This window comes from Mytilus trossulus, chromosome 4 (genome assembly GCF_036588685.1).
Source record: "Mytilus trossulus isolate FHL-02 chromosome 4, PNRI_Mtr1.1.1.hap1, whole genome shotgun sequence".
NCBI lineage: Eukaryota > Metazoa > Mollusca > Bivalvia > Mytilida > Mytilidae > Mytilus > Mytilus trossulus.
The window spans coordinates 32039866-32050766 of NC_086376.1; the positions used below are offsets into that span (position 1 = coordinate 32039866).

Below are 10901 nucleotides of genomic sequence, written 5' to 3' on the forward strand. Positions count from 1 at the left end.
TCATCGTCTTCATCCAAAGACATTCGGTTTTCGCACTCTAACTTCAGTAAAAGTAAAATGGAAATATATGAAATTTAGACACAAGATTTATGACCGTGAAAGGAAGGGTGGGATTGATTTGGGGTATTTTGGTCTAAACAGTTTAGGAATAAGGGGCCAAATTAGCATTGTTCTTGGTTTTTGCTCTATAACTTAAGTATTGGTAAACAGAAATCTATGATATTTTAACATAAGGTCTATTGCCACATAAGGAGGGTTGGGATAGATTGTGGTAATTTTAGTTCCAACAGTGTAGGATATAGGGGCCAAAAACAGGCCCCAAAAAAGCATTATTCTTGGGTTTTTGAACAATAACTTTAGTATAAGTTAATAGAAATCTATAAAGGCTTATGTCCACAAAAGGTAGGTTTGGATTAATTTTGGAGTTTTGGTCCCAAAGAATAAGGGGCCAAAATTAAACTTTGTTTGATTTCATCAAAAAAATGAATTACGGTATTGTGCTTCTTTGATATGCCAAATCTAACCATGTCCATATTCTTAATTTTAGGTCCTGTTTTCTAATTGGTCTACATAAAAGTCCAAAGGGTCCAAAATTAAAATAAGCTTGATTTTAATAAAAATTGAATTTTTGGGGTTCTTTGATATGGTGAGTCTTAACATGTACTTAGATTTTTGATTATGGGTCCAGTTTTCAAGTTGGTCCAAAACGGGGTCAAAAATTATTATACTAAGTATTGTGCAATAGCAAGAAATTTTCAATTGCGCAGTATTCTGCAATAGCAAGAAATCTTCAATTGCACAGTATTGTTCAATAGCAAGAAATGTTCAATTGCACAGTATTGCACAATAGCAAGAAATCTCCAATTGCACAGTATTGTGCAATAGCAAGAAATTTTTAATTGCACAATAGCAAGAAATATTCAATTGCACAGGATTGTCCCTTTTTCAAATTGGTCTACATTAAGATCAAAAATTGAACTTTGTTTCATTTCAACAAAAATTGAATTCTAAGGATTCAAACGCATTGATCTCAGGAATTTCTTCACTGTCGTTCCCTCAATAACTGCATTAAACAGTTTCTAATCATTATTCATTCCAAACCATTTTATTATACCAATGTCTCACACACAACATAATATAGTATACTGTTGTCTATCAGTCCATCATCCACACTTCAGACAATAACTAGAAAACACTTCCCCCTACTTTCAAGAAAATTTGTTGAAATGTTTATATCTATTGACATAAGCTCCACATCGATTTTATAAATTTTAGAATTCTAAAAACAAATCTAAAACAAATGAAATGAGAAAACAAATAGACTAATAATTGTACAAAACAAAATAGTTCAACCTTTAAGCAAGCTTAAAAGGAATCAAGACATATCATGCGCTTACAGTGCAGCTATTTATTAACAAACTCCATATTCAAACACTCAAACAACTAATTCACAGAGAGGGTGGAAGTTGAAGCCCCCGTTTTTTATCAGTCAATGCATTTGAATGAAGACATGTACACATCAACTCAATTTGTTAATACACATTTCCAGTCTAGCTTTCAATACATTTGTAACGACCTTTAACCCCACTGACAATTTGCGTCTGTGTCCATACTTGTATATATAAAAAAAAAAGGCCCCGACATGTATTCATTACTATGATAGACGACTCTGGAAAATATTACCCACGCGGTATAGATACTTTCATCTGATTCTTCCATTCCATTTTCTTCATCAAACAAGTATGGAGTCGCCAACTCAGAAAACGTTTGATCTGTAAGAAAGAGTGATGATGTCATATTTAGAGGTTCAAATAATTTTTCTCTCATCAAAGTTTCCCAGGGTTTTTTACCAATCTTTTCTGCCAGAAATGCCACCATGACAAAACCAATATTGCTGTAGGAAAAAACGTCTCTGAATTCTTCTACTGATTCCAATTCTTTAAAGTTACTGAAAAAAATACATGTAATGTCAGAGAAGAAAACTAACGTATAAATGGAGTGTTTGGGTGAGAAGGTTGCGTAGGAGAAGCTTATATTTTGCGCTCTAGATGTCTAGGTTATTTGTATGGTTGTGCATCTTCGGAGAGGAAGGAAGTGGATCGTAGCTAGCGAATATTATGGTTGTGTTTTTATCTCATTTAATTAAACCTCACATCATTCTTTTACGCATAATAAGTTTGGCCTGGTTATAATGATTACACTGGCAAAGAAATATCCTATTTGAATATCAGAAAATTTATTAACATATCAAATAATATGTCAAACAGTGTGTCCTACTAACCTGTGCGTGAATTTATTATTATTATAATTTAACTGTCAACGGCTATTATTGTTAAAAAAAATTAAGTAAGGTTGTTTTTATATCATATGACATTTTAATGTACTAGTATTAGATTCGTAATTTTGCATATTGTCATCAAAAATTTCAACATTGAACATTTCGGTGAAATCTCGGGTGCACTCTAGAGGGGTGTGCAAGTATACTGAAGTTGACAAAGTTATAATACAAACATTAAGTATACATTGTCCCACCTTCGATAGAAGAGGGGCATAATGTTTTCTGGTATGTGCCTTCGTCCGTCCGTTCGTCCGTCCGTCCCGCTTCAGGATAAAGTTTTTGGTAAAGGTATCTTTTGATGAAGTTCAACTAAGTCGAATCAACTTGAAACTTAAAACACATATTCCCCATGATATGATCTTTCTAATTTTAATTCCAAATTAAAGTTTTGATCCCTTTTTCATAGTCCACTAAACATAGAAAATGTGTTTCAGGTTAGAGTTTTTGATCAATATAGAAGATGTGGTATGATTGGCAATGAAACAACTGTCCACAAAAGACCAAAATGACATTAACTATAGGTCATCGTACGGCCTTCAACAATGAGCAAAACCCATACCGCATAGGCAGCTATAAAAGGGCCCGATATGACAATATGTAAAACAACTAACGGCCTTATTTGTATAAAAACAATGAAGGTAGTTTTTGATGATGTTGAAGTCCAATCAACGTGTAACTTGATTAGTATACATGTTCCTAGCTGCGAAAACGTAGGTCTATTGTCCTTTGATTTTTTTTTGCCATAGAAATGGTCAGCAAATATCGAAAACCACCAAAAGGATCTTAAGAGCATTATACATGTATAACTTTTCCCGAACTTGACGTCAGATTTGTGGTAAACTTTTAAAAATGACTGATGTACCCATATTTTGACTATTTTATTAATTGTGACTGTTTATTTAACGCATCATGTGAATATAACGGAATTTGATCAGACTGTTATTAAAGAGAGAGGGCTAGCGCTATAGAACCAGGTTTAATCGACCATTTTCTACATTTGAAAATGCCTGTACCAAGTCAGGAATATGACAGTGCTTGTCTATTCGTTTTAGATGCGTTTTGTTATTTGATTTTGCCATGTGATTATGGACTTTCCGTATTGATTTTCCTCTGAGTTCAGTATTTTTGTGATTTTACTTTTTACAAATCTTGGATAGCAATACAAAAATGCTCTGATTTTTTAATAAATAAAATACACCACTTATATTTCAAATTCACATTGTGGCTTTTGTCCTTAGGTGTTAGGTGTGTCCTGCAAATAAATTAAGTTCTGTATATAGAAAAGTTTTAAAATCTAATAATTCTAATCAAATATAATTTGAGTTTTATTTTGTTTTGGTTGTTTTTTCTTGTTTAAAGAATATAAAAAAACACATACTTGAGTAAATCTTCACGTGACCGATGTCCTCCTTCTCCTGCTTGAAGCAACAAGTCAGCTGATTCTAGGCCGGTTCTATGAGACAGAAAGTCCTCCAAAGACACTAACGATGCTCTACAGCTGTCGTTTAATCTAAAGTTGGGGCCAAAAATATCTTTTACTTTTGTATTCCAGTCAATGCTGAAAAGGAATTACCATATTCATTAACTCAGCAGAGATTCTTTGCATATATACTACATATATATCATTTACAATGTAGTTAGTACTCATGGTAATTTGTTTATACAGTATTGACAAATATGTGAGTGTCCATGTAGACCTGAACAAAGTTACACTAGTCTTAGTCGACAAGTATATCTATATAGTAAGTTACTGTCCATTTTCAAAACGTTTTAATATATTCAACATTGCTATATTAATTTGTTGTTGGTTACTTATTCAAGTTGGTAGTCGTTACTTAATGTTGTTAGAAATGTTTTCATGGTTTTGCCTTTTCAACAATGTTTGTTGACGTCAGATTTGTGGTAATCTGTGTTTTTCGAGTTCAACGTATGAAATAGGTTCAAAGTACTGTCGAAAACGAAAGGTTATTACTACTAGAGTGGGGGGGGGGGGGGGGCATATTCGCCGGGGACACAATTTCGCCGTTTTATGATTTTGAGGTGTAAACACTTTAAAGGATGGCTGAAATTGAAGAAATATGCCGATAAATCATAATTTTATAACAAATATGATTATATTTTAAACATAAACCAAACTTACTGCAAAAGATTGAAAAACGGACAACGATTTTCGGTCAATTTCCTGAATGAAAAACAGGATTTTCAAAGATTTTTTCTTTAGTAATTTTTTGACTGATTGGCCTAAACTTCTGTTTTTTACACATTTGAAATGTCTGTTGTTCATCTATAATGAAATTTATTTGATAAATATTATAAATAGCTGCAGTTATTTAGTTTTAAATAGATGTGTAAAAACGGCGAATATGTGTCCCCCATTGACAAAACTTTAGGAAATTTCAAACACCCTTTAAACTAACTTTACAGATGATTATTTTCAAACAAACACGTTTTCAAGCTTGGGAATGTTTTGCATTTGAAGTTATCTTCATATAGAAATATCAGTTTACTTCAAAAACATATAGACCTGAACATAAACTGAAGAAAACATGGAAAGATGTGGCGAAAATGAGCACCCCACTCTATAGTTTTATTTTGTTGGTTTCTTTATGTTTTTGTTTGTTGTTGTTGTTCTGTATTATATTCTATCTTTTGTCGATTACATTTTTAAAATTTAAGTAATGAAGTGTTTTGGTAAAAACCTTGTATCGTTTTTGTCTTTTGCTTCAGAAATGAGTACTGCCCACATCATCGACGTTAATGTTTTGGTAACGGAACCAATATTCATTTTCGTAGTACTAGTAACAGGAGTTTGAGTATCAATGTTGGAATAACCAAATCCATCAGTAAAGACTTCTCCATTCCTCACCATTGCTAATGATAAACCTGTTTAAATGTAAATTGATATATATATGTAAGGTATAATTGTTCGAGTGTTTAATCTATAAGAATCGAACAGCAACCCCATACCACAACCCGATCCTTCCCGGCTGTATTTTATCTGCATTTTTCTAGTGTAGAGATTAATGAGGTTTATAAGGAAGAAACCATTTAACTTCAAAGAGGGAAGAGTAGGTATGGGTTTTTTTGTCGGAGTCAGAAATTTAAACACATTTTAATTAGTAATCAGAATATTATTTACAACGAGGAAAAACATACCCCGCCTCTAATTTAAAGTTAAATTGGTCATTCACTTAACCGTTTTTCGTATAACACTTTAATCTAATATTCATTAAAATCTGACATGAAATAATTTTGTTGGGATACGGCGCTGGCACTATTTTATATTTCAACCGGCATGACTCAGGTGAGAAAAAAAATTATTAACGCTGATTTTTTAACTTTAGTAAATTGCTAATGTTAATTATAATTTTGGTCTCGATTTCATAAATTGTCTGACAAGAAATTCAGACAGGAGTATTAGAATAAGAAGAACCAAGAAATTTTTCGAACCATTTAACAGGCTGATGGACGGACGCCCGTTAGTTTTGAGGTATACACACACAAAAAGACGGAAAATGAGTTGCATATTTGAAAGCAAACCAAAAAGGAATTGTAGTGTTTGTCTCGAAGCGTGAATCTAAACGGAGATTAGGTACAGTAATGTGATTTTCGGTACCGTCATAAATTACCAACAGAGACATATAATGCCATATGTTTCTGCTATTTACAATAAGGATTTTGCATATACAATTGCATCTAACAAAAGAATAAAAATAGAACCCTGAGTTACATCAGAATGATTGTTATTTCATTGTAAGTATAAAACAGATATGACATAGGCAGCTTACCTGTTATATTTTTACATTCCATCGTTGTTTTGATGTAAGATTTAATTGAATCTTCTTCATTTGCTGAAAACCCGTTGCCACTTTTTATAACAGTTATTAAAATCAACGCAATGATATTATGTGGAGTCATTTCACCCAGTGTTAACTGTGAAGTAGTATATCTTAAAAACGACGGGTATCAGGTTAGAATGTTTGCATAAAGGTATCTCTCCTTAAGGCACAATAAAAACCATGTGATCAGTACAAAATTTAAATGAATGGTCATTTATAACACGTTATCAAAAACCTTGTTTTTAGACGATGCGCAGTTTGTGTGTCTGTTGTATAATTCAACATTTTACGTAGTTATTTTGAACAGGAGCAGACATATATGATAAGAACCAACATTCTTCAATAGTAAACCCTTCAAAATTATCTTAGTCAGCTTATTGATAAATGCATATGATGATATAAGGTGTACCGCATTATAATTTCAGTTGAAACTATGATTTTATAAAACGTGTAGAAATAGAAATATTTGACCTGCATTCTCCATTATGTATTATACATAGTGTTTGGTAACAGTTGATATTATACTAGTATACTGACGAGGAAAGGCATATCACTGTAGAATAGATCGCATGGTTAAACTAAAGGCCTATCATTGCCATCAAATTTTGATATTGCACCATGCACTTCTTCGTATAGGCCATCTTGCAGCAAAATAGTGTTTGAAGTCATTGACTGCCTCAGCTCAAAACGAATTAATCTTTTCGACTCAGATATCATGGCAGCTTTTTTAATAATTTTCATAGAATGAAATATTGAAGCCCTAAACATGCTAAAGAGTATAAATTAGAAGAACAATTTATTCTTTCGAATTAGACTTATTATCGGATTTTACTGACCTGAGCGACTCAACCAGACGTGTGTCTCATTAAGAACAGGAGCACCTTTCCTTTTCGGAGCAAGTATCATAAAACCCGGTTTTTGGTGAGGTTCTGCTCACTATCTTTAGTTTTCAACAATGACTGTGTATTTTTTTGTGAGGTTTTGATTTTCCCATTTGATATGGGACTATCCTATATGACTTTTCCTTGGAGTTCGGTATTTTTTTTGTTTTATACTTTATTTTGTATACTTATTTTTGTCTTCTAGTCGTTTTTCGTTTTAAGCCATCATTAAATTTGTCTTTTTTCGGCTTATGAGTTTGAATTTCCCTTTGGTATCTATCTCATTTCTTAAATTTAGATGGATTTGGTATGCCAATATTTAGCACATTTGATTAATTTCATGTTTTTAACATTGGAAGAGCGTTATTGGTAGATTGGTGACACTTTTGATTTCCAAATTCAATGGGTCAAAAGTGGCTTATATGTAATTGGTTTACGTTACATCATTTGCCTAATAAGAAATGTATATGCTGTGCAAAAGTGGCAACTTGCCATAGATATTTTACAAATATAATACAATTTTTCTGCTTCGGTTAAATAAGAATAGTATTCTGTGATATTGAATATTCTATGTTGTAGAGTCCGACCCGCATTAATAAAATTATTTCTCTTATCTTTCTAATGTAAATGACATACAGTTTACACGATGACTTGACTCGAAAGATTAAAAGTAAACACGGCGAATATTTTCTTGTTGAACAAGTATAATTTATTGAATATGGTTCTGGAGTATTGTCTATTCAGGTACAAATATAGAACGGTTGTTGACATGATTTATTGAGAGAACCGTGTGTAAGTTTTAAAAATTTCTTCTTTGGGAATTACTAAGATCTAGAAATCTAATTAAAACCCGATCTCTCATGCTCCCGTTTTCTGATATCACGCGACATATCAAAAACGGGAGCATGAGATATCGGTTTTTAATTAGATTGAAGATCTAGAAGAATAAGAAATATGAAAAATAACACGATTATGATGAAATAAATTGTATATTTGGCAATTTCAAAATCCTTTCTCTTGTCTCCGTAAATTAAACACAAAGAGGTGCTTTATGGTTGTTTATTAGAAAACTATCCAGAAGAGAACAAATGATGGAAATGTAACCATGTCTACATAATATAAGTGGTCGTACGACCTATAACATAGGAACAAAACTAAGACATATACTATAGTAGTTAAGAAAGCTAAAACAAGAGACTCCGACGTGGAAAGAATAGAGTTAACCCCTTGTCAGATTTGCTCTAAATGCTTTGATTTCAGAGTTATAAGCCAAAATCTACATTTTACCCCGATGTTCTATTTTAAGCCATTTTGGTTCACGGGCGGGTTCATCGGACACATTTTTTAAACTAGATACCCCAATAATGATTGTGGCCAACGGTTTGGCCGGTTAAATTTGGCCCTGTAGTTTCAGAGAAGATTTTTGTAAAAGATTACAAAAGTTTATTAAAAATTGGTGACCCGTCAATCAAACCAAGATGGCCGCCACGGCTAAAAATAGAATAATGGGGTAAAATACAGTGTTTGGCTTATAACTCAAAAACCAAAGCATTTAGAGCAAATCTGACATGAAATAAAATTGTTATTCAGGTCAAAACCTATCTTCCATGAAATTTTCAGATGAATCAGACAACCTGTTGTTGGGTTGCTGCCCCTGAATTGGTAATTTTAAGGACATTTTGTTGTTTTTGATTATTATCTTGAATATTATTATAGATAGAGATAAACTGTAAACATCAATAATGTTCAGCAAAGTTAGATTTACAAATAAGTCAACATAATCGAAATGGTCAGTTGACCCCTTTAGGAGTTATTGCCCTTTATAGACAATTTTTAACAATTTTCATAAAATTTGTAAATTTTTACTAACATTTTCCACTGAAAATACTGTGCCAAGTTCATTATAGATAGAGATAATTGTAAGCAGTAAGAATGTTCAGTAAAGTAAGATGTACATTACCATCACCAAAACACAATTTTTTCATGAATCTATCTGCTTCCTTTGTTTAATATTCCCATAGACCAAGGTGAGCGATACAGGCTCTTTATAACCTCTAGTTTAAACTAGATACCCCGGTGATGATTGTGGCCAAGTTTGGTTAAATTTGGCTCCGTAGTTTCATAGACTGGTTCGCCTGTCTAGATCAATGTGCATATTACATATTTCATATATCAATATATTTATAGAACAAGGTGATTATATATAGCGGGATCCCAGCCTAAGTAGTTTCAGAGGAGAAGATTTTTGTAAAAGTTAACAACGACGGACGACGGACGCAGGCATGACGACGACGGACGCCGGTTGATGAGAAAAGCTCGCTTGGCCCTTGAGCTAAAAAGACAGGTTACAGTATTTAAGTATGTTGATCTCCTGTATTTAGCAAAGTATATGTTGTACATGGAATTAACTTTCACTCATTGAAATTGCAGTTGCGGATCCAGGGGGTCCCGGGGTTAGAACCCCTTTTTTTTGACGATCAATGAATTTGAATGGGAGCATATAGTTGGAATCCCCTTTACTCTGGATTGGGACCCCCCCCTTTTTTTTTAATGGCTGGATCCGCCCCTGTATTGAATCCGAAGTACTAGTAATCATAATGTTGGAAGATTTTTTTTTAAATATTTAGGAACTTTGGTTACAAAACCCGACAAAAGTTCTAGACAGCAATTATCATAAAAAAATTATGGAAATAAAATAAGTAATAATAAAAACTTTACTTTTACTTTACTTTAGATTTAAAAAGGTAGACAGCAAATGTCCTCTTTGGTGAGTGGTCCAAAATAGGATTATTATAGATACTTAATTTCAATTGATTAAATTTCACTTATTCACTTTACTCATGTATTGTGTGACGGTAGTCATTTTACTGTTGGTCTTTAAATATTTCAGGGGTTTGGTTAACTTTCTTCTCTTTATTCTACCTCCGTTTTATTAAAAACTCTAGTAGTTCCGGCCATTTTGTTTTCCCCCGCCGGGCCACTTCCGGTGTTCCGGTAGCCCGGCCGGGCCTATGACGTCATTTTGGGGATAGAAATACGTAAGCTCTAGGGTTTGGGAGAGTGCACTTTTGGGATTTGAACGCTAGTAAACAGTTGATTTTAGTCTTTATTACATTCTACATTTTTATCAAAAACAATATATCTTACTAACCAGGTAAGGACTTAACCGTAAACTTAACCATCGTATTTTAAGTATTTATCTTATTGAAATGTATTGTAAATGTGAACTATACAAACTACATGTAAAAAGCACGTAATAAAACATATATAGACTTTAATAATCGTCAGTTTATTAGAGAACCTGGGTAGACATAACACTAATCTGTTACAAATTCGGGGCTCGTCCGTCGATAAATTTACGATTTTAAAAGCATAACAACAACAAATATATAAATTTCAATCATGAAATTTGAATTGTGAAGATTTTATTTTGAAAATTAGCACAAATGGCTTCCACAAGGAGGGTTTTTGACTCCGTTGGGTCTTGTTTTAAGCGACTTTTTAGTCCTAGTTATTTTGAACTAAACCCGGAAAGTAACAAACAAAATACACATGCATTTGAAACAAACCAAAATACACATGTTGAACCTAGTATTTGGGAGTTAGCTGATTCCGTGAAGGCTATTCAACAAACACTGACAAATTTTGCACATGGTCAACAGTCAGATTTCAATCAGGGCAATAACACAAGACCAAGAGAAAATAAAATTTCAATATGTTACACATGTCAAAAAGAAGGTCACATAAGTAGAAACTGCCCAGAAGCACCTTACAGAAGACAGGACAACAATAACTACAATAGGAATAGAAGGGCTAACAACCAGAGACAACCACAAAACACTC

General features: G+C 32.9%; 1 protein-coding gene across 1 annotated transcript in view; it reads right to left on the reverse strand.

Annotated features, from left to right (window-relative positions):
• LOC134716555 (uncharacterized) overlaps positions 1-6276 on the reverse strand; it is a 38368-nt gene extending 32092 nt beyond the window's left edge. Inside the window, exons 1-4 of the mRNA XM_063579565.1 lie at positions 6127-6276; positions 5038-5221; positions 3717-3896; positions 1688-1948 (exon numbers count right to left, since the gene is read on the reverse strand). Coding sequence (XP_063435635.1) covers positions 1688-1948; positions 3717-3896; positions 5038-5221; positions 6127-6256 — 755 coding nt within the window. The 5' untranslated portion in view covers positions 6257-6276. The remainder of the gene's footprint in view (positions 1-1687; positions 1949-3716; positions 3897-5037; positions 5222-6126) is intronic.
• Positions 6277-10901: the final 4625 nt, after the last annotated feature.